The 24,575-nt window shown below is 43.8% G+C and overlaps 1 protein-coding gene across 6 annotated transcripts; it reads right to left on the bottom strand.

Moving 5' to 3' along the window:
* Nucleotides 1-24,575, bottom strand: RNF34 (ring finger protein 34). Of its 6 annotated transcripts, XM_025401377.1 has the most exons (7): nt 24,400-24,500; nt 21,815-21,883; nt 8,814-9,032; nt 6,961-7,368; nt 4,114-4,221; nt 3,670-3,871; nt 1-956 (listed from the first exon to the last, which is right to left on the bottom strand). In XM_025401377.1, the coding sequence occupies exons 2-7, from the start codon at nt 21,821-21,823 to the stop codon at nt 766-768; spliced, it is 1,137 nt and encodes a 378-aa protein (XP_025257162.1). In that variant the 5' UTR covers nt 21,824-21,883; nt 24,400-24,500; the 3' UTR covers nt 1-765. The 6 variants fall into 6 exon arrangements, with proteins under 6 accessions (XP_025257162.1, XP_025257163.1, XP_025257166.1 ...); XM_025401378.1 differs by lacking the exon at nt 21,815-21,883 and having other exon boundaries at nt 24,400-24,575; XM_025401381.1 differs by lacking the exons at nt 8,814-9,032; nt 21,815-21,883 and having other exon boundaries at nt 6,961-7,011; nt 24,400-24,535.

Here is a 24,575-nt window from a genome sequence, read left to right as displayed (position 1 = left end):
AAAGCTTTTAAAACTAATTTTATTCCTAAAGTTAAAATCAGCTAGCGGGTAGCACTGAAAATACACCTGCACTATACAAAACAGTGTAAACTGATTACACATTGATAAGGAATTTAGCACACACTTCTAATAAAAGAAGCTAGATGCAGCCCTTGCTATAAAAAGCTATACCTGAACAAAAATGGACATGTGGAGTCTAAGGCCCTGGCAGTCGACTAGAGAATGTCAGTTGTTCCCAATTATGTTTAAATGCAGAAACAGCAACAATGTGGAAACCTTACATTCATCAAATGTTAGCATTTAAAATATACATGACTAATAAAGTGAACATTCAGAGGAGCCACTGTTCGGCATGTTCCATGTCAGCCACTTGTGGACACTGATCTCATCCAAAGAGGACAGAAGTTTCAAACATCTGAGCAGTTTAAGTTAAAAATAGGATGAAGGAGAAATAAGAGAACAGGGTAAGTGTCCTCCCAAGACAACAGTGGCTGATGCCCACATGGCACAAACAGGCTGACTTCAATGAGTGTTCACGGGATGTGTGATAAAGCCCAGCTGAGCCCGGGAAGCTCATGTGTCCACAGGCAGACAGGCTCACGGCATGGACCAATGTTTCCACAACTCAGGATGGATCTTTCTGTCCCCACTTAGTAGTGAAAATAATGTTTAAAAATAGCTTCAGCCTTTGAACAGTAGCTTTCCAGTCCCTTCTGTGCATTGAAATGTTTGGGGGTGACTGTCCTGGTGAGGGGAGCCTCAGTTTCAGGACTTGAACACGTGCACGGCTCGCACCACATACTGCCGGCAGATGGGACACTCACTCATGCGCTTGCCACACTTGGTGCAGGTAACCATGTGCCCGCACTCCAGCAGGACACAGTCGATGACGGCATCCATGCAGATGCGACACAGGCTGTCGTCTTCCTCATCCTGCAGCTGCAGCCGCTCACCATCTGAAAGGCAACAGAGAGCTAAAGCCTTGGCTTTGGGCATGGCTGGCCAGCTAGCCACCCTCCCCTTCCAAAGCTGAGCAGCCACCTGCTGAATGACCACTGCAGGCCCAATGCCACCCCAGTGTTGTACAAGAAATGATCCCAACTTCTCTGCACTTCGGTTCTCTCCACTAGAAAAGGCAATGATAAAAGCTATACCTCAGGGTTTTGTAAAGAATAAAATGCTTGAAGTACCCAACAAATGTTAGTTATGTATTTCTATTTTATATCTTTGTCTAATTCAAGACGTTTGTGATAGGGATATATTACTTCTGTAACTAGAAAAAGAAACCCTCAGCTGGTCTTCTGCAGATGGGCTTTGGAGTCAGGATGCTACTGGAATTTAACTCAGTTGCCCCAGCTTTGTATCCCTGGGAACATCACAGTCTCCGGAGCCTCATCTCAGTAGGAAAAGGAGCCTTAGTTGCCCCCATAGGAGAGTTAGGAATAATTGTGCATCCTTCCCTCCCTAGCCTTAGAATCATCTCAAGCCACCCGTGTTCCTTGCCCTGCTGAAGTCTAACTTGAAAGAGATAGGCCGTCCTGGCTCTTGGCCCACCTTTACGTCTGAGAAAATATAGTCTGTGAATAAGAAAGACTACGAATAAGTTAAAGTTAACCCCAGCCTGAGATGTGGCCATAGGACTATGGATTTGGGTGCTTCCCTTTCTACAGGTCAGAGGAGATCGAAGGGAATCATGAATAGTTGGAACAGAACAGGAATTCAAGCTTGAAAGGTCAGTAGTCTTTAGATTTAAGAGAAGTGTTTTACTGCCATTCATGGGAAGAGATTCTCGTGATCTGAGGTCTTAGTTCATGGCCCACGACTACTGGCGTGGACCTGGGGAGAAAGGATCTATGGGATGAGATGGCAGATGTGCCAGTGGAGAAGGCACTAGGCAACTCAAGATGAAATCAGAGTGGGCGTTGGTCTCCCCTTCTGTGTGGAGGGTTCCTTCCCACTCTTTAGAACTTAGGAAAGCAGAGGAACCAGCGTCTTGTCAGGGATATGGGAACAATCTTGGTATCAGTGACTTGGAGCCAGTCAAGCTAGGAAAGATGCCAACTGTGCTCAAAACAAAATGTGTGTTCCACCCAAGCCAGAGATTGAACTAGGGTTAGATTATACAGTGAGTTAATGGAGAAGGACACTGGAAAACATGCTGTCATAATAAAAACCATGTTATATCCTACACCACAAACTACTTAAGGGTGGGAGTGGCATTATCGTTGTGCACTATACATAGTTGTTGTTTACATTTATGAAGTAAACTGACTGGTCGGGCGCGGTGGCTCACACCTGTAATCCCAGCACTTTGGGAGGCCGAGGTGGGTGGATCACAAGGTCAGGAGATCGAGACCATGGTGAAACCCCGTCTCTACTAAAAATAGAAAAAATTAGCCGGGCGCAGTGGCGGGCGCCTGTAGTCCCAGCTACTCGGGAGGCTGAGGCAGGAGAATGGCGTGAACCCGGGAGGCGGAGCTTGCAGTGAGCCGAGATCCCGCCACTGCACTCCAGCCTGGGCGACAGAGTGAGACTCCGTCTCAAAAAAAAAAAAATAAATAAAAATAAAATAAAATAAAAGAGAAAACTCAAAATGATAAAAGTTAATAATGGGAGGGCTGTTGAAGCTAGACAGGAACGTAAGATTTGTTAGTCTGAATACCACTGAGGGCTAGGCATGGTGGCCCTTGCCTAGTTCAGCACTAGTCTGGGCAACATAGTGAGACCCTGTCTCAATTTAAAAATATTGAAGTACACATATTATTTTTTACAATTAAAAAGAAAAAAATAAAATACAACTGAATTATTTTTTCTTGTCCATAAATGTTCCATGGGTTTGATGATGTTACCAGCTGAGGGAGAATTTCTGTGCCAAATTTCATCAATACATAGTTCAGAAGTTTTTGTTCTGTTTTGTTTTGTTTTTGAGACAATCTTGCTCCGTCACCTAGGCTGGAGTGCAGTGGTATGACCATGGCTCCCTACAGGCTCAAGCAATCCTCCCCACTCAGCCTCCCAAGTAGCTGGGACCACAGGTTGTTGCCACCACATCAGGTTTTTTTGGTTTTGTTTTTTTTGTAGGGATGGGATCTCTCTATGTTGCCCAGGCTGGTCTCAAACTCCTGGGCTCAAGTGATCCTCCCGCCTCAGCCTCCCAAAGTCCTAGAATTACAGGTGTGAGCCACCACACCCAGCCTAGTTCAGAAGTTCTTAACCTCAGCTTTTTGTGACTTAAACAAAGAAATCTACAAATAGTTGATGCTAAGAACTATGTAACAGCTGGGCTATAGGGAATTTTCCCCCTACTGTTAGATTTAAAAGTTGAGAGAACTAAGGTACTGGCCGGCCAAAGGCATTAGTGAGAAAATAAGCATTTTTACAGAGACAAGGAATTTAATTAGGGTTCTAACAAATAGTTAATTATAGTAAGAAAAACCAAATTGAATAATTTTCTAACTCACTTGGCAGTGGTGGTCTCGCAGACACAATGAACATCACATAATGAAGTTACTACTTTCCAGATCTATAAACAGGCTCATGTAACTAACTGATACTCAGTAAAATGGTTCACAGCTTTCTCAAAAATAAATTTAATTGTGACAGAAACAACCCAGTTTTTAAAAGCCTAAGGAAAAATACTATAGGGAAAATATGAAAAGATTAACCTACAGGACTTTTGGTTTTCTTCATTCTCTTTGTATAACCGGTTTACTTTCTCTACCAGTTCCCATTTTTCACAACAGCCAGAATAGTTGACAAAATTCCGAGCCAGAATTTCCTTCAGCTGGCGCACGCTCATCCCTTCCACATCATCAAGGCTTGACAAGTCAGACAGCGAAGCTCTCGCTCTCTCCTTGGAGAGCCCGGGGTTCTGAAACCACAGAGCATCCATTAGCCCTGGTCCCACAAGTCCAGACCCTCCTCACTCTAAACTCATCACTGGCCCTGAATATTCTTCCAGTCATCTCAGCAGTCCTAGAAGTGTTTCAGTATACTGTCCTACATTCAAACCAGAAGAAACATCCTGTTCTAATCTAGAGAAAGTCCACAGGGTACCCTCCCTTCCTGTCAGGTTGACATGTCAGGGAAACCAAATTTTATAGGTGGCCTCACCCGATCCTCCACGTTTTCTTCATCATCATCATCCTCCTCCTCCTCCTCCTCCTCATCATCGTCGTCATCATCATCTTCCGTGTTTGCTGAAGTGATTTCACTTTGTACCTACACTTACACAATGTATCTCATTAGGTCAGGAATCAATCCGTATTTATCACTAGAGAAAACCTTGCCATCGATGCTCCCCATGATGACCAGAAAGCCAGCATAATCCACATCTTTGGATTCTGAATGCTGCTGAACCTTCCAAAGAGTTGGGTCTTACAAAATTGCATGAAGAACCTACCTTCCATAAAGTTAGCTCAAAACACAAATTCCTGTGTGTGTGTAAAGTTATAAAATCTAACCAAAGTATTAACTCTCTCAGGAAGGTCCCATAATGGAATGCCAAAGCCATTAAGGATATGGGACGGCACTGTGTCATTATCAAACCACCTGTAAATGGCTAGTTTAACTGGAGCCTATAAGATGCAGACAGAAAAAAGCTAAAGCTCTTGACAGGTCAGCCCAAGCATCAGGGGCATCTGATTTTAAAGATCTCAGTCCTAACACAGCGTACTTAAGACAATCTAATTCCAATGAAGGCTTTCTAGACTTCACTGATAGCTGAGGCTAATTCTAGTTTTTAAAATTTCTCAATCAGAATGCTTTAGAAAAAACAAATCTCTTCAGTTTGGGTTATGTGCCTTCTTTCACATATTTTCTTTTGACTATATTTTGACAGTAGCTCTACAATAAGCTAGGTCAGTTCCCAATTTCAAACATTCCACCCCAGCTCAAGCCTGTAATCCCAGCACTTTGGGAGGCTGAGGCGGGTGGATCACAAGGTCAGAAGTTCAAGACCAGCCTGGCCAATATGGTGAAACCCTGTCTCTACTAAAAAAAAAAAAAAGTACAAACATTAGCTGGGCATGGTGGCATGTACCTGTAGTCCCAGCTCCTCGGCAGGCTGAGGCAGGAGAATGGCCTGAACCTGGGAGGCGGAGCTTGCAGTGAGCCAACATTGTGCCACTGCACTCCAGCCTGGGTGACAGAATAAGACTCTGTCTCCAAAAAAAAAAAAAAAAAAGTATGTCTGTGTGTATATATATGTATACATACATATATACATACATATATGTATATGTGTGTATATATACATATACGTGTGTGTGTGTATATATATATTCCACCCCACTGATTCCCAGGCACCATATTGTAGCATCCAGCAATCCACACCACCCAAATGGTGGTGTATACCCAAAAGGAGTGCGTAAGTCAGGTATGCCTTATGTTTGCAGCATAAATATGCCAATTGCCATTTGGGACAATAATAAAACTCCCGGCTTAGACTTATCTAATTGACAACTACAGTATGTGTTGCTTGACGACTAGGAGACATTCTGGGAAATGTGTCCCTAGGCGATTTTGTCATTGTGCGAACATCACAGTGTACTTCCACAAACCTAGATGGCACAGCCTGCTACACACCTAGGCTATAGGGCATGGCCAGCTACAAAGCCATACATCACGTTAGTGTACTGAATACTGTAGGCAGCTATAACACAGTAATAAGTATTTGTGCATCTAAACATATCTAAACACAAAAAAGGTGAAATAAAAATATGGTATTATAATCTTACAGGACCACTGCTCTGTATGTGGTCTATCATTGACCAAAACATTATTAGAGGACACAGGACTATATCTAGAAGGCAGTTAGACCAAATTTCCCTCTGCATTTATTCATTTACTAATTAAAAGACACTCTTGGCCAGATGCGGTTGGCTCACGCCTGTAATCTTAGCACTTAGGCCAAGGCAGGTAGATCACCTGAGGTCAGGAGTTCGAGACCAGCCTGACCAATATGGTGAAACCCCATCTCTACTAAAAATACAAAAATTAACTGCGTGTAATCCTAGCTACTCGGAAGACTGAGGCAGGAGAATCGCTTGAACCCAGTGGAGTGGAGGTTGCAGTGAACTGAGATCTCACCACTTCACTCCAGCCTGGGCAACAGAGTGAGTCTGTCTCAAAAAAAAAAAAAGTCTTGCTATGTTGCCCAGGCTGGGGGTACAGTGGCTATTCACAGTTGTGATCATGGTACACCTGCAGCCTCATACTCCTGAACTAAAGCAATCCTCCTGCCTCAGCCTCCCAAGTATCAGATTGCAGGCTCACACCACCTCATCCAGCTTTCTTCTACTTTTAATAACCCCCTTCTTCAGAAAAGAAAATTAAATGAGAAAAAAATGTGTTCAAAACATTTCTTTCAGCAGTTTAGAATCACTCACGTACAAGTAAATATTAATTACAAGCCCTTACATGTTATTCAGTCAGGATGCCCAAGGACCTCATTGGGACAATATTATTAATTACAATCAGTAAATAGCTACATTTTTTCACTAATTCAGATGGCTCTTTCATTAACTAAATTAGAACAGTTTCACCGTAGCAAGGCAAATGGGCATGAGGCTAACTGACACTACTGATTGTTTTCTGTGGTCACTGAAACATCTGTACTAACACACAACACTACACATGTGCATGTGCTGCTTTTTCACAGCCATTTCTTCAACAGTTAGTGTCTAACTGTATAAGATAGAGAAACTAAGGTAACTAAGGCCAAGAGACTGATGAGCTATTTTGGAACCCTTCAGACAGCAGACTTTGGAGCCACCTAGCACCTCAGCAGACACTATACATCAGGACAGCCTTTAAGTGTAGAGTTCAGCTGGGTGTGGAAGGTCCACTCCAGCACATGACTTGAAGTTTATCAGAAGTTGTCAAGCACTAAAGGCCTCACCATATATGGCCAAGAGTAAGCGTGCCGGGCCCTGGGTGTAATTAGTTACTCCCTCGTACCTGTGCCGGCACTCCAGATCTGGATGTCTGGTCTCCATCCATAAGCTCTCCCTGAAACGAAGACATAGTAGCAGAGGGGGCTGTATAGTTTGAAAAAAACGAACGTGTAAAAAAGCTAGAAGTCTGGGACCTTGAAGAATTCAGACTGCTTGTGTCCATGTCGTCCTCAGAGCCTAGTCCATGATGGCACAGCACTAGATCCACCAAGTCTTCCTTCTCACGACAAGTATCTATGGGTATATTTCTCAGAATGAGATACTGCCGCAGGTCCTTCACCTTCAGTCGCATTAACTGAGGGCGCTGAAATGCTGTCTCTTGTAATAAGTGACAAGTAGAACATCTACGGAGATTTTCTTGTAAAACTGAACAAACGGAGCAAAAATCCTTCTTGCAGTCACAGCAAACATGCTGAAGAAAGAAAAGCATTTGATGATAGCAAAATATAAACCATTATGAAAACATGAGTTTTCTTTCTGCCTTCTATTCAAGTTTAATTTTAGTTCTTAGCAAAGTCCCCAATGGCACCAGACTATTTCCACAGGCATTTTCATGTTCCAAAAGCCACGAAAAACAAAATAATTCATTGCCAAGGCAGTCTGAATTCACAGAAGTTATAGGACTTTAAGAAAAACACACTCTTGTGTTAATGAATTAAATCCTTTCCGCCCCTTGGTATAAACATGTAATTAACAAAACAGAGCTTGAACCACATAGAGCAGAAAGCATAATCACACTTCCTGGTCTTTTCCTACATGAACAATTTCCCCATTTAAAGAGCAGAAGACAAAAAGCATAACACAACCTGAGAGGGAAAGAGAAAGGCAACTGATCTCTCAAGGTCAATCCAAGAAAATACAGGACCCACTAATACAGTGATCGGTAAACTACACAGCCTAATCACAATCAAAGCCATGCCACTGCAGAAGCTTAAGAGGGCATTAAGATGTGGTTGTTTCCGCTCAGTGCATTGTTCCCACAGGCTAACATTTGTTTTTCCTTAAGTATTTCAAAAGACTAAACTAATGATCAAAGAGAACAAGGAGGCCTACCAATATGAGGTTCTCTGAATGACTTTCTTTCTTTTTTTTTTTTTTTTTGAGACGGAGTCTCGCTCTACCGCCCAGGCTGGAGTGCAGTGGCCGGATCTCAGCTCACTGCAAGCTCCGCCTCCCGGGTTCACGCCATTCTCCTGCCTCAGCCTCCCGAGTAGCTGGGACTACAGGCGCCCGCCACCGCGCCCGGCTAGTTTTTTGTATTTTTTAGTAGAGATGGGGTTTCACCGTGTTAGCCAGGATGGTCTCGATCTCCTGACCTTATGATCCGCCCGTCTCGGCCTCCCAAAGTGCTGGGATTACAGGCTTGAGCCACCGCGCCCGGCCTAAATGACTTTCTATCTTAGTGAAAATAACTGTTAGCTAAGTATTTTATGTTGAATCTCTAAAGAGTAGTTAATTTATTGCATTCATTTCTTCATTTGAAAGTTAAGGTAAGGGATACTTTTTTGAAACTTGAATCTGAATCACAGTTACAGTAAATCATTTGTGAACAAAACTACAGACTAATAAATTTATTGCTTTAGGAAATAAACATCATCATGGAGAATAAAATGACACAAACAGGTCAAAGTTCAGGAGAAAGGATGCCTGAACATGAGAAATAATGTCTAGTCAGAAAATTTGAGCGGTAATATAATCCCTCCAAATTAAGTACTTTTCTAGATGGAAAATGGCTAATGGAACTAAGCTTTTGATATTTTTACAAACAGAAATGAAAATTCACTAGCTATTCAAAATAACCTAAAATCAAGAATTCTGACCCATGTGTCTTGTTATGTAACATTTCATCCAACTCACCTTCTTTCTAAAGACTGAAAATGAAAGTCCACAGGCTTTACAAACTATGTTGGGCCCTTCTGTAGCTGCTGGTGGGTAGGTGGAAAACTCAGGGTTTGGTGTAAATCTGAATGGACCGGTGGCTCCTGCAAATCCTGACTGCTGGCCTCTGACAGCTCCAGTTCCCATGACTTCATTCAGCAGCCCACAGCACGAAGCCCACATAGACGTGGCACCCGCCTGAAAAGGAACACAAATCCCACAGTTTAAAGCTAAGTGGAATCTGGGCTCTCTGGGATCCTCAGGGAATACTATTCTGGAGAGGTAAGTTTGCCCTCAATAACTCTGAGATTACTATATTCTTCTGGGCACTGAAATTTCAAGCCATTTGGAAAGAACTAATTTTCTGCTATTTCCAAAGAATATCTGGCATTGCCAATACCCATGATCTCTTGTTAAAAGGAAAAGAGAACATGATCCAAATCTTATAAAACAAAAAACCTACATACCCACCCAAAACAGATACATGTACACATGCATGTTAAAAAAAAAAAAAAAAAAAGACTGGATAAAAGTCTGTCCACTGCTATATTTGGGATATGCATATACTAAAATTCTTCATTTTTCATCTGAAATTCAAATTTTCCAGGCATGCTGTATTTTACCTGGCAACATTAGGCTGGTGGCCACTGCACTAGACACTACAGTTCTACAGTCTAAGGCAGATTTTCTCAGCTATTATTTAACAGAAATAACATCAATTTGTTTATTTATTTAAAAACAGGGTCTCGCTCTGTCACCCAGGCTGGAGTGCAGTGGCACGATCTCAGCTCACTGCAACCTGCGCCTCCTGGGTTCAAGCAATTCTCCTGCCTCAGCCTCCCGAGTAGCTAGGATTACAGGCATACGCCACACACTCGGCTAATTTATTTTTAGTAGAGATGGGGTTTCACCATGTTGTCCAGGCTGTTCTCAAATGCCTGGCCTCAAGTGATCCGCCCACCTCGGCCTCCTAAAGTGCTGGGATTACAGGTGTGAGCCACTACACCAGGCCTATAAATTTAAATTACTTCATTTCCTTAAACCTCTGTTTTCGCACTTGTAACTGAGTATAATATACTATGGCATATGTAAATAATTTTTTTAAATGACTAAGAAAACATCAAAACACCAACTGAAACTCTCTCTAGATTTTATTTATTTTTTTACCTGAAGTTGTAGACAAACCAGAATAGATTTTAATGTATTATGTGTAATTTATTTTCTCTGAAATTTTCTCTACTTTCCAAATTCTTTTTTTTTCTTTTTTTTTTTGAGACAGAACTTCGCTCTTGTTGCCCAGACCGGAGTGCAATGGCACAATCTCGGTTAACTGCAACCTCCACCTCCCAGGATCAAGCGATTCTCCTGCCTCAGCCTCCCAAGTAACTGGGATTACAGGCACCTGCCATGTCCAGCTAATTTTTTGTATTTTTGGTAGACAACATGGGGCTTCACCATGTTGACCATGGCTGGTCTCAAACTCCTGACCTCAGGTGATCCACCCACCTCGGCCTCCCAAAGTGCTGGAATTACAGGCATGAGCCACCGTGCCCAGCCTCCTAGCTTTCAGCGAGGGCCAAAGGCACAAGAATCGCTTGAATTCGGGAGGCAGAGATTGTCGTGATCCGAGATCACTCCACTGCACTCCAGGCTGGGCGACAGAGCGAGAGTCTGTCTCAAAATAAAAAAACAAAACAAAACAAAAAAACAGCAACAACAGGAAAGTATTTTTTATTCTACCTTTTCAAACTGAAGATACTAAACATGATTTTTTTTTTTTTTTTTTTTTTTTTTGAGACGGAGTCTTGCTCTGTCACCCAGGCTGGAATGCAGTGGCCGGATCTCAGCTCACTGCAAGCTCCGCCTCCCGGGTTTACGCCATTCTCCTGCCTCAGCCTCCCGAGTAGCTGGGACTACAGGCGCCCGCCACCTCGCCCGGCTAGTTTTTTCTATTTTTAGTAGAGACGGGGTTTCACCATATTAGCCAGGATGGTCTCGATCTCCTGACCTCGTGATCCGCCCGTCTCGGCCTCCCAAAGTGCTGGGATTACAGGCTTGAGCCACCGCGCCCGGCCTAAACATGATTTTTAATGACTTGATAAACATGATGACCTTCCAAGGCATAAAGGCTATTTGCCACTCCACTAAATGGCCCAGAACTAATGTATTGCTTGCTATGGTTTTTCCTTGTCTCTTCCCTCTCTCTGAGCCACCATGGCTATCACTATACCTGCCCAGAGTAACATGTCTCTTTTTTAACTGCAGTCTCAGAAACCTGATAACCACAGTTGTTACAAGTATATGTAAAAGAATAAATTTTCAGTGAGGGCCAAAGGCATTTTCCCATGCTTAAAATAAAAGCTACAGTGTTTAGAACGAATAGGCTTTTGCTCCTTGTCCTAATTCTTAAGCATATTCTAGAATCTAGATAATGTGATAGGTAATGGAAGTCGAGATAGCTGAGGTATTATTTAAAATGCCAGCACATTGGCCGGGCGCGGTGGCTCAAGCCTGTAATCCCAGCACTTTGGGAGGCCGAGACGGGCGGATCGCGAGGTCAAGAGATCGAGACCATCCTGGCTAACATGGTGAAACCCCGTCTCTACTAAAAAATACAAAAAAAACTAGCCGGGCGAGGTGGCGGGCGCCTGTAGTCCCAGCTACTCGGGAGGCTGAGGCAGGAGAATGGCGTGAACCCGGGAGGCGGAGCTTGCAGTGAGCTGAGATCCGGCCACTGCACTCCAGCCCAGGCGACAGAGCGAGACTCCGTCTCAAAAAAAAAAAATGCCAGCACATAATAATACAGTTCCATTTATTTTATTATCTGATTCTGTCAAACATTTACTGTTTGTCCAGCAAGCTCTTAAAACAAAAAGCAAATAAAAAGCCCTCAACCTTAAAAGGCAAAAGGCAATTTGGAATGCAAAAGAAGGATAAAGGCTGTTTCTGCTATTACCCAGAAGTAATGTTGTATTGTAAAGAACAAACCACAACACAAGTTTCAGTCTGAAGTATCAAAGCCAAGGATTTCAATATTATAAATCTTCACACCCTATACTTCTCAAGAAATAGTGATGCCTTTAAAAGTCAGATAAAGCCGTGTGCAGTGGCGCATGCCTGTAATCCCAGCACTTTGGGAGGCCGAGGCAAGTGGATCATGAGGTCAGGAGTTCAAGAGCAGTCTGGCCAACATAGTGAAGCCCCCTTCTCTACTAAAAATACAAAAATTAGTGGGCCAGGCACGGTGCCTCACGCCTGTAATCCCAGCACTTTGGGAGGCTGAGGCAGGCGGATCATGAGGTCAGGAGATCAAGACCATCCTGGCTAATAGGGTGAAACCCCGTCTCTACTAAAAATATAAAAAATTAACGAGGCGTGGTGGTGGGCGCCTGTAGTCCCAGCTACTCGGGAGGCTGGGGCAGGAGAATGGTGTGAACCCGGGAGGCGGACCTTGCCATGAGCTAAGATCGCGCCACTGTACTCCAGCCTGGGTGACAGAGCGAGACTCCATCTCAAAAAAAATTAATAATAATAAAGTTAGTGTTCTTTTAAGTAAAGGATTCATCCACAGTTCTTTAGAGTATGCACTCTTAAAACAACCGGAAAAACTGTTTTAAAACATTCAGTTTGCATGTTACATTTTTTGGGGAAAAAAATACTTCAACTGCAGAAAATACTCCCAGGATAAGCTTCGCTTCATTCCAGGAGTTAATAGAAGTGCAGTTTTGCAAAGCTTTAGCTTCCTACTAATGTAGCTACGAAACCAACAGCTCTCTCAGCTTGTATCCCCTTCTAATTCATGTCTGATGTTGCCTCCTGGACTATAGTGAAAGTTCCTCATGGACAAAAACTTAACTTTCTCCTGCTCCTCTTTCTACCATCCTATGACTGACAAATAACTGTAAAAAATTTCTATTATCTCTTCACAGGCAATGTAACATTATTAAAATTTTACATGCTACTTAGAAAGTTCAAAATGTGTTTTTTGGTAAAGAAGACCAAAAATCGGCCGGGCGCGGTGGCTCAAGCCTGTAATCCTAGCACTTTGGGAGGCCGAGACGGGTGGATCATGAGGTCAGATCGAGACCATCCTGGCTAACACGGTGAAACCCCGTCTCTACTGAAAAATACAAAAAACTAGCCGGGCGAGGTGGCGGGCGCCTGTAGTCCCAGCTACTCGGGAGGCTGAGGCAGGAGAATGGCGTAAACCCGGGAGGTGGAGCTTGCAGTGAGCTGAGATCCGGCCACTGCACTCCAGCCTGGGCGACAGAGCGAGACTCCGTCTCAAAAAAAAAAAAAAAAAAAGAAGACCAAAAATCTCAAATGACACTCTCTTTTAAAAGCAGCACTCTCAGAAATTATGACCTTTTTATCAGGGATAGTTTTACAATGAATTAGGGAAGGATACAATTTTTCAAACCATGTTAGTGAGTATGAGCATTAAAATTCTAGGCTGAAATTTTTTTTTTTCCAACTACACAGCTCTGGTAAAGGGAATAGAAGGACTTATTTTGGGAAAACAGATGGATTCCCTGTGTAGATACCAATTTTGGAGGGGGACAATTTTGTCCCATTCCTCATGTTTCTATACAAGGAAGGGAATTTCCTCTTGGTTTCCCAGAAAGAAAATGAAGAAAAACACTTAATTCAGCCACTTATTATAAAATAAAAATTTAAAAACAGCCCAGGAATAGTGGCTCACACCTGTAATCCCAGCACTTTAGGTGGCCAAGGTGGGAGGATTGTTTGAGGCCAGGTCAAGACCAGCCTGGGCAACAACAGGGAGACTCTATCTCTACAAAAAATACAATTAGCCAGGTGTGGTGGCATGTGCCTGTGGTCCCAGCTACTCGGAGGCTGAGGCAAAAGGATCGCTTGTGCCTGGAAGGTCAAAGCTATGGTGAGCTATGCTTACACCACCACATTCCAGCCTGGGTGACAGAGTGAGACCCTGTCTCAAAAACAAATAAATAAAAAAGCCCAAGTCAACCTCCAAAGTATCCCAGGCAAAAATGATGCTATAACCCAATATTCGGTACAACTCAGATACATATTAACTATTGTCAGCCAAATACTACAGGAATAGAAAGGAAAGAAGCAATCCTGAAAAATTCAGGTTGCACCCTCATTAGGATCTGTGAACTTAAATTTGGGCGAAATCTTCCAATGAAAGCATGATCTCCCAATGAGAGAATAACCTTAGCAGCATATTGAAGGGCAAATCCACTTACAGTTATCCTCTCTGAGAGGAGCATTTGCAACACTCCAGCTTTCTGGAAAGTTCAGAAATTTTTGAAGCAGGGGAAGCCCCGTCACTAGTTTATTTGAAGTATTTTTCTTTCCCATCCAGCTTTTTTTTTTTTTTTTTTTTTTTTTTTAGAGACAGAGTCTTGCTCCATTGCTCAGGCTGGAGTGCAGTGGCACAATCTCGGCTCACTGCAACCTCTGCTTCCCAGGTTCAAGCGATTCTCCCGTTTCAGCCTCCTGAGTAGCCGAGATTACAGGCACACACCACCACACCCAGCTAATTTTTGTATTTAATAGAGACGGGGTTTCACCATGTTGATTAGGCTGCTCTCAACCCCTGACCTCGTGATCCCCCCGCCTCAGCCTCCCAAAGTGCTGGGATTACAGGCATGAGCCACTGTGCCCGGCCCTATCCAGCATATTTGAAAATCTTAATTTCCATCTCCCCTTTAAGCCCCATGTTTCCTGGCATCCCAGTGCTGAAATGAACAGAATTTCTTTACATTCATTTCAGCACTGAGGTGCTAGGAAACACTGCCCCCGCTGCCCTTCGTTGGAACGGGTGTTTTAGTCCTGTACCTTGGTAGCTGCTGTACCTCTTGCTAAGGGCTTGTCTAGGGTTGTGAAACTGCCCTTAAGAGAGTGCTTTTCAGCCTCGGCTGCACGTTGGACTCACCAGGCAAGACTTTAAAAATACTGATGCCTGGGGTCCCAGCCCCAGAGATTGATTTCACTGGTCTGTGGTACAGCCTGGGCACCAGAATTTTTTTGAAAACTCCCTGGGTAATTCTGATATACAGGCCAGGTTAAAAGCTTAAGACCTGCTCAGTCAAAGGGAAGATGTCTTCTTCCTGCCTATACTGTTTCAGCTGGAACATCACCCTCCACAAATTCCTGAGTGGAAAGGGCTGTGGTTACTTTGGAAGCCTGTGGCCCTAGAGTTCTGGGACTAATGCCTTAGCCACATGCTCCCCAAGAACTGTCTACATGTTTTTCTGTTGTGGGATATGTAGTATTTCACATCACACTTTGGTTTTACCCAATCCTTTAAGAAAGGGTCAGCTAAGTTTTGGCCGGGCGTTGTGGTTCATGCCTATAATCCTAGCAGTTTGGGAGGCCAAGGTCGGCACGTCACCTGAGGTCAGGAGTTTGAGACCAGCCTGGCCAACTGGGTAAAACCCTGTCTCTTACTAAAAATACAAAAATTAGCCGGGCGTGGTAGTGCACGCCTGTGGTCCAAGCTACTCGAGAGGCTGAGGCAGGAGAATTGTTTGAACCTGGGAGCTGGAGGTTGCAGTGAGCAGAGATCACACCACTGCACCATTGCACTCTAGCCTGGGCAACCGAGCAAGACTCCATCTCCCCAAAAAAAAAAAAAAAAAGGGTCAGCTGAATTGTTAACAATCTAATCTGATTCTTCAATGAATCCCTTTCCTTTTTACAACATATTGGCCTGTAACTTTTGCTGGACTTTGGTGCTCTCCTTGATTGTATTTGCTCTTTGCTTTTGGGCCCAAACTTTTATTTCCCACCTTAACTCCTCTGCATGTTTTCTTGTGTGAAATCTCCCAATATTAGGAGAAAGTCAGTGATTTCTGGGTCTATCAAAAGCACCCATTGTTCAAAGTATTTTTGTCCTTCTTCACCTCCAGGTTGAAGAATCCATCCAAAAGATAAATCCTTCCAAGCTTGGACTTCATCTACCTGGTTCTCCTTTAGTATGTTTCATCTTCCTGTACTTTCTCATAAATTTCAGAAATTTATTCCGCATGTCCCCTCAGGGCAAAAGCATCTCTACCTTCAACTGTCACCTTGACATTCACCTAATAGTGCTTGAAGTGTCCTATACTGATCTTTCCCCCTTAAATCTGTCCACATTTTCTAGTTTTTATTTATTTATTTATTTATTTATTTATTTATTTATTTGTTTGTTTGTTTTTGAGAGAGTTTCACTCTTGTTACCCAGGCTGGAGTGCAGTGGTACGATCTCAGCTCACTGCAACCTCTGCCTCTTGGGTGTAAGTGATTCTCGTGCCTCAGCCTCCCGAATAGCTGTGATTACAAGTGCCCGACACCACACCCTGGTAATTTTTTGTATTTTTAGTAGAGACGGGGTTTCACCATGTTGGTCAGGCTGGTCTCGAACTCCTGACCTCAGGTGATCCGCCTGCCTTGGCCTCCCAAAGTGTTGGGATTACAGGTGTGAGCCACCGCACCCAGCCATTTATTTTTATTTTTTTTAGAGATGGGGTCTCGATATGCTGCCCAGGCTGATCTCAAACTCCAGGGCTCAAGGGATCCTTCTGTTTCAGCCTCCCAAATCACTGGGATTATGGGCATGAGCTACCACGCTTGGCCCATATTTTCTCTTATGTCTTGACGGAACCTATAAAAGCAGTTGGAGAATTATTTAAGAGACCATTTCGCCAAGAGTTTATTGAATCTGAGCTCTTACAGTGGAGAGGGGGACAAGGGATGGGGAGAACATACGCCAATCTATTTTCTGAGCTCTTCACACTCTGCCTCTATTATATTTCCTTGGAACCCTGTTACCGTGTCCAATAGGGTCATAACCAACAAGGATCCCTCTTCTGCACCCTCCTTTTAAAAGCTTTAGAGACCTAAGTTCATGTTCTTTCCTGTTCCATTTCTGTCTTCCCTATACTTCAAGATCTTCCTCCAGTTAAATTAGCCTGTATTCCTTTATTTTTCTTTTATTCACTCATTGCTTCCATATTGATAGTAAGACTGAAGCATCTTCTACAAACCACTCCATTTCCTCCTAGATTTTGAGCAAACCCAATTCCTAGAAAGACAGCATACTAGGCGGAGCCCTTGGGCTTCCGAATTTGCAGTCAGTTCACTGAGTTGTATACTAGGCATACCCCCACCTTTGGCTTCTGACAGTACACTAGGCATACCCCTTTGGCTTCTGAATTTGCAGTCGATTCACTGGCCTCAATTCCAAAGTGGTGTCTTCTTTATGGAAGGATCATCATCCATTATTTGTTCATTGGGGGAAAAAATCCTACAGTTATTCCTCCGTGAATAAAGCCCAAAGCCAGATCTCTGAAAAGCCTGGAACTTTGAAAATGCAAGCCATGATCTGGGCTTCCATGAGCTCCTTGGGGAACTTAGTTGGCAGCAAAACTCCATGGGTTATACCACATGAATCCAAGTGGTATTTAAGAAGTATAACCCTTTTTCTAACAGGTTAGAAAGAACAATAATCTGGGGAAAGGGGAGGGAGGAAGGGAACAAGGGATGAAAAACTATTGGGTACTGTGTTCACTACCTGCTGACAGGACCAATTGTAACCCAAACTTTACCATCACTCAGTATACCCATGTAACAAATCTGTACATGTACCCCCAAATCTAAAAGTTGAAATTGTATTTTAAAAAAAGAACACTAATCTGTGAAGACAGCTAAATTTCCTCTCTTGACCATGAATGTAGTTTAAAACAACACAGAGGGCCGGGCGCGGTGGCTCAAGCCTGTAATCCCAGCACTTTGGGAGGCCGAGACGGGCGGATCACGAGGTCAGGAGATCGAGACCATCCTGGCTAACACGGTGAAACCCCGTCTCTACTAAAAAATACAAAAAAAAAAAAACTAGCCGGGCGAGGTGGCGGGCGCCTGTAGTCCCAGCTACTCGGGAGGCTGAGGCAGGAGAATGGTCTAAACCCGGGAGGCGGAGCTTGCAGTGAGCTGAGATCCGGCCACTGCACCCCAGCCTGGGCGACAGAGCAAGACTCTGTCTCAAAAAAAAAAAAAAAAAAAAACCAACACAGAGAATAAGAGAATGAGGCAACTGTCTGCCTATGCCTGGCACAAAACTCCAAGCTCAGAGAATTTACCTGTGTCGGGAGTTTATTTTCTAGCCATCAATGATTACTAAAAATAAATGACTTGTTCTTGATAGTCTAATCCCTTTCCTACCCACTCTCTTAAGCCAAAGCAGCTCTCAGTAGAGCAGCCATAGGACCATGGTCTGCCTGGCTTCTATGAGTTAAAAACCAGTTATCATATTAAAAACTTACACCTAGCAGGGCACGGTGGCTCACGCCTGTAACCCTAGCACTTTGGGAGGCTGAAGTGGGCGGACTGCCTGAGCTCAGGAGTTCAAGACCAGCGTGGGCAACATGGTGAAACACCATCTCTACTGAAATACAAAAAGTCAGTTGGGCATGGTGGTGGGCACCTGTAGTCCCAGCCACGTGGCAGGTTGAGGCACGAGAATCATTTGAACTGGGAGGTGGAGGTTGCAGTCAGCTGAGATGACGCCACTGTACTCCAGCCTGGGTGACTGAGCAAGACTCTATCCCAAAAAAAAAAAAAAACTTACACATCCCGGCCGGGTGTGGTGGCTCACGCCTGTTATCCCAGCACTTTGGGAGGCCAAGATGGGTGGATCACGAGGTCAGGAAATCAAGACCATCCTGGCCAACATAGTGAAACCCCATCTCCACTAAAAATATAAAAATTAGCTGGGCATGGTGGTGCATGCCTGTAATCCCAGCTACTTGGGAGGCAGAGGCAGGAGAATCCCTTGAACCAGGGAGTTGGAGGTTGCAATGAGCCGAGATCGCACCACAGCACTAGCCTGGTGACAGAGCAAGACTCCATCTCAAAAAAAAAAAAAACAAAAAACAACAACAACAAAAAAACCTTACACATCTCATAACAAGAAATTAAATTCTAAAACCTGCCTTGGACTGCCTCAGACACCTAGATATCCTCCTGTCATTCTCATATCCAATGCCAGTTCTCTTTTCTTCAAAGACAGTGCACCAAGATTTTAGGGAGCCAGTAACAGTACCTTTTTTCCACATCCAACTTGGAGCTAATTAAGAAATAAGACAGAGGCTGGGTACAGTGGCTCACGCCTGTAATCCAGCACTTTGGGAGGCTGAGGCAGGATGATCATCTGAGGTCAGGAGTTCCAGAGCAGCCTGGTCAACATGGTGAAACCCTGTCTCTACTAAAAATACAAAAACTAGCCAGGCATGGTGGTGTATGCCTGTAATCCCAGCTACTCGGAAGGGTGAGGCAGGAGAATTGCTTGAACCTGGGAGGCGGAGGTTGCAGTAAGCAGAGACTGTACCACTGCACTCCAGCCTAGGTGACAGAGCAAGACCCTGGTCTCAAAAAAAAAAAAAAAAAGAAGAAGAAATAAGACAAATAGAAGTTAAAATGTTTGGCTTTACTGATAGCATCAACTGGAGAACAGGACCTTAGCTCTGCAGCCAACAAGTCTGGATAATATACAGCTGACCAAGAGCAGCTTACCACCTAGTTGAGTGGAGACCAGAATTCCATCTTCACTACAGGAAGACAGATGTGAGAAGGTCCCAGAAAGTACTGAGCCAAGCATGTCAGTTCCTTCGCTGAAACTCCTCAATATTCAAGTCCCCCTTTTTCCTCCAGTAGCAGAGACTGACTGTGTTTCTCCCATACTGTTCCTTTCCCAAAAATGAATTAGAAGCCCCCTCTCCTCTGTAGGAGCAAAGGGGAGGAAGCAAATGGGAGGGGGAAGAATACAAACCTAAATAATCTGCGTAAGAGTAGAAATGAGTTTCTGGCCAATAAGGTTATAAGGACTCTCTCAGGTTCCTCAGTCAGATTCAAATAATATAAGCCCATGAAACATCATTACAGTCAACAAAAACAAGAGGAAAGGTGTTCTATTTCTTTGCAAGAGCAGTAGCCCAGCTCTATTTCTGGCACAGTGCCAGGATTTTCAAATGGCCTCAAGGTTCAGCTGTCTTTGCTTCTGTGTGTGTATAATCTAATATGCTTTCAGAATCCCTGTGGGGAGAAAATACTTCAAAATGCTCAATTTAAAGAATTCACAAGTTTACCACAAATTTTCAATCCTAAACTACATCAGGATGTGATCCCTTTTAATGATTCCATTAAATATAGTACCAACCAGCCAGAATGGAATGAAGAATCAGAAGAGCTATGGTGGTTTCCATAAAAATTAAATGACAGGCTAGGCGCAGTGGCTCACACCTCTAATCCCAGCACTTTAGGAGGCCGAGACGGGCGGGATCACTTGAGGTCAGGAGTTCGAGACCAGCCTAGCCAAGATGGTGAAACCCAGTCTCTCCTAAAAATACCAAAAAAAATTAGCTGGGTGTAGTGGTGCGTGCCTGTAGTCCCAGCTACACAGGAGGCTGAGGCAGGAGAATCATTTGAGGTGGAGGCTGCAGTGAGCTGAGATGGTGCCATAGCACTCCAGCCTGGGCAACAGACTCCATCTCAAAAAAAAAAGATTTTTTTTTTTTTGGGGGGGAGAGAAGGAAAAAGAAAGTTTATGAGTATGAAAACAGAAAACTAGGCCGGGTATGGTGGCTCAAGCCTGTAATCCTAGCAGTTTGGGAGGCCGAGGCGGGCGGACTGCCTGAGTTCAGGAGTTTCAGACCAGCCTGGGCAACATGGTGACACCCTGTCTCTACTAAAATACAAAACAATAAATAAATAAATAAATTAGCCGGGCGTGGCAGCTACTCGGGAAGCTGAGGCAGGAGAACTGCTTGAACCTGGGAGGCAGAGGTTGCAGTGAGCTGAGATCGTGTCACTACATTCCAGCCTGAAAACAGAGTGAGACTCCGTCTCAAAAAAAAAAAAAAAGAAAGAAACAGAAAACTAAATGATCTACTTCATTCACTTTTTATTAAACTAGGTAAATAGCAATGTAATAATAATGCCATAGATTCTTCTCATAAGAGTCTACCTTGCTTGCCATAACTCTAAGTTAAATATGTTATTTACATAGGTATTTTAAGGATGAACCTAGAAGTTTTAAATTCAAAAATAATTGTCTCGGATGCTACATGAATCTACAAGGACCAAGGAGGGATACAGTTCTTCCACCAGTGAAAGCTTCCTCAGAGAACTCACCCACTGTATGTTCAGGGTTTGTTTTAAACTCTGGACAACCTTAAGTTTGCTAAAACTCAATGTTCTATGTTAAACGACAGGAAAAAGATGTATTAAATCTTAGCAACAGTGATATAAAATAATCAGTTTTACAGTTTAATCCTTGGTTAGGTTAAACTTTCCTACATAACTTAAAGCAAAGCAGAAAAAACAGCTGACAAAGCAAATCTTTATCCTTTTTTTCTTTTTTTTTTTTTGAGACAGAGTCTCACTCTGTCGCCCAGGCTGGAGTACAGTAGCGTGATCTTGGCTCACTGCAAGCTCCGCCTCCCGGGTTCACGCCATTCTCCTGCCTCAGACTCCCCAGGAGCTGGGACTACAGGCGCCCGCCACCACGCCCGGCTAATTTTTTGTATTTTTAGTAGAGACAAGGTTTCACCATGTTAGCCAGGATGGTCTCCATCTCCTGACCTTGTGATCTGCCTGCCTCGGCCTCCCAAAGTGCTGGTATTACAGGCGTGAGCCACTGCGCCCGGCCTCTTTATCCTATTTAGAGTCATTTGAGAAACATATATTCCTTAGAATGTGAAAGGATTTCTTATCAAAACTGCTGCTTCAACTGAAATACAATATGCAGGGACCTAACTCTTTCTTAGTGACCAAATATCCGACCATATACCACAAAGGAAGAAATTCTACATCCTAAATTATTTCTCTCATACCATTTGGACATTAAGCAGGTTGCAAAAACAGATGATGAACTCTAAAACGTAATACTTTTAGACAAGACATTGGTCAAACTGATAGATTATTACAATAATGTGTGCTATAGATATAAATGTTACCTTCCTCATGCTTGGATTTTTGTTTTCTTTTTTTAACAGTATACTTGATCCTTAGCACCACTCCCCCACCTTTCAGAGAGAAAAAAAGGAAAAGGAATTACATTCAGTAGATTACTTTCCCCTTGATAGCTCATTTTGAGCTTGGAAGAACAAACGAGATTAGCACAATTAACGGTGAGATCAATATAAATAAGGAAAAATGGGAAAAAGGATTAAATCAAATTAACAGAGAGCACCAATTTGGATTTTTTTTTTTTAATCCCTTATGGGAAATTGATTGGATGTTACTGTAAGGTTAAAAAGTTACTTGAGTCTGAGAGGTAAGACCTATTTCAAAACATCAGTTTCTAAACCAAACCAAACCAAACCATAACACCAAAGGGAGAAAGTAAATACCCATTCCACACATACACTAAAACCAGGTGCTCTAGGTTTGAGTGAACATGTACTTATCTATATAATTGCTTAGCTTTTTTTGTTTTTAACTGCTTAACTTTTTTTTTCCTTTTTTTCTTTTTAAAATAATTTTTAATAGAGACAGGGTTTTGCTATGTTGGCCAAGCTGGTCTCGAACCCCTGATCTCAAGTAATCCGCCTGCCTCGGCCTCCCGAAGTGCTGGGATTACAGGCATGAGCCACTGCGCCCAGCCAGATATACTTGCTTAGCTTTTAATGTAATTTTAATTCCACAGAAAGAAGTATTTCCTTACATGAACATTCACATGTTAGCATTCCATGACATCAGGAATCAGTCTCTGCCCAGACATCTACAGATGAGCATACTCACAATTAAACAATTTCAATATAAATCAACATTAAGTTAAATAATAAACATTTAACAGCCCAAATCCTAAATGGTGTAAACCCAGTTTCACAAAAACAAAAGCATCATTTATAACTGTCATCTTGCACAGGCTGATGTCTATTCAGGTCTGTATTTTGCTTCTGAAAATATATATCTTTTCTACAATTTCAATTGCCACCCAACTTTGTTTCTAAAATTTCAACTTGGAAAGTAGTACCTTCCACTTCAATTCAAAAACCACGTCTGTTTTCAAAGAACTTGTTTCAAAATTTCAACACTGGACTTGTCCCTAATTCTTTCCTTGGATAGTTAGTTCCTTAATGGGCCCCAAATTTAGTATTAATAAAGATACTGACATTCTTCGAGGCATTAAAGATCCCTGCTTTGTTTTTGGATCTTAACACAGCAGAGGTTGGTTTTCAGGAAATAAAGCTACTTTCTAGATATTTTAATAGATATTTCAAGCTGGAATAATATTTTATAACTAAACTGGAAAGTTAAAAATAAGCTTTTACAATATCCTCGTACTTCAAGGCACAGTTCCAAAGTTACCTATTGCAAAAATATTCCTTGCTTTCTGCAGCCAGAAGTATCCTTTCTTGCTCCTAAGGGTTTTGCCTCTGTTTTTTTTTTTTTTTTTTTTTTTTGATACCTATAGCCGTCTCCCTTGTAATATGATTACTTGCAAATAACTCTTCTTTTGAATGGTAAACTCCTTCCCAAGGGGTGGGACTGTATGTTGAATTACTTCTCCTCACCATGTCTCACTCTTGGCTAACGCACAGAAAACGTTCAACAAAACATATGCTGAATTTCTGTGACCAGTCGACACTCCTTTTCAATCTTCCATAGTAAATCTTCGACGCTTTATGGAGATAGCGTTAATCTAGCAGCTCACCTGCTAGATGACCCACCCCCAGCACACCTCTGCACTGAGATTAACGAAATCGTCTAGGTCTGAAAGTTATCATCGCCTTATGACTCATCCCACTTGGTTTGAGTTCGGCAAATGAATCAATACCTGAGCTGACTACTGTTCACAGAGCTCTTCAGAACTCTCAGCGATCGGGTTGAGAATCATCTCTCAGAAGTAGGCCGGAACCCCCGCTCCCTTTCTCCCTTTTCTTCAACTTCTCATCAGCAACGCTCCCACGCTCTCACTCCCACCTTGGAGAACTCAAGCTGCCAAATTCCTTGCTGCGTTTACCTAGCGGCGATGGAGGCACATCCAGCCTTCTCTAGGTCGCGGCCCCGACGTGCAGCCTAAGAAGCACCCCTTCCGGGTGGCATCCCCGCCCTGAGTTCTCTAACCCGTTAACCTGGCCCCGGCCTCACCACCACCTGCACCCCTCCTGTTTTCCTCGGTCCCACGATGTCCCCAGCACTTGGGTTAGCTCAAGGACTCGGGGCGGGAGAGGGCACGCCGCGCGCCAAGGGACCGAGGCTGAGGCGAGCCCTGGTGGCTCTGCCTCAGGCCCCCGAGGAGGCGCACAGGGCCCGGCGCAGAGAGAGGCCCACCCGGCGCGAACACTGGCGGCGCCCGGCTTCTCCCCACCGCTCGGGTCGCTGACGGGGGTGGCACTGGAGGAGCTCAAGAGGGTCCGGGAGCCTGCCCTGGGCCGGTTGGGGCCCCTGAAGCCGGGCGGGCGACCCCCCTCAGCGCAGCTCTCCGAGATGCCGACTAAGATAACCGCTAAGGCGGAAAGAAAGGAGGCGCTTCAGGTGCCCTGGCTGGATAGGATTGGCGAGGAGAGTCTGTCCGGCTCCACCGGCCCCTCACCTTCATGGCCGCGACCGCCTCGGCTCGGCCGGCTCTACCAGGAAACTCAGCACCATAGCAGCTCTTCGCACTGCCGACCTCCTTCCCTCTGGGCGGCGATTACGGCGCCTCTGGAGGCGACCGAGCGTCCGGACGTAAGGGGCGTGTTCACGCTCGCCGCGGGCCCTGGTAAAAGC

The sequence above is a fragment of the Theropithecus gelada genome, chromosome 11 (genome assembly GCF_003255815.1).
Source record: "Theropithecus gelada isolate Dixy chromosome 11, Tgel_1.0, whole genome shotgun sequence".
Lineage (NCBI taxonomy): Eukaryota > Metazoa > Chordata > Mammalia > Primates > Cercopithecidae > Theropithecus > Theropithecus gelada.
The sequence above is the reverse complement of the archived record's forward strand: the minus strand, read 5'-3'. Positions and strand labels throughout refer to the sequence as shown.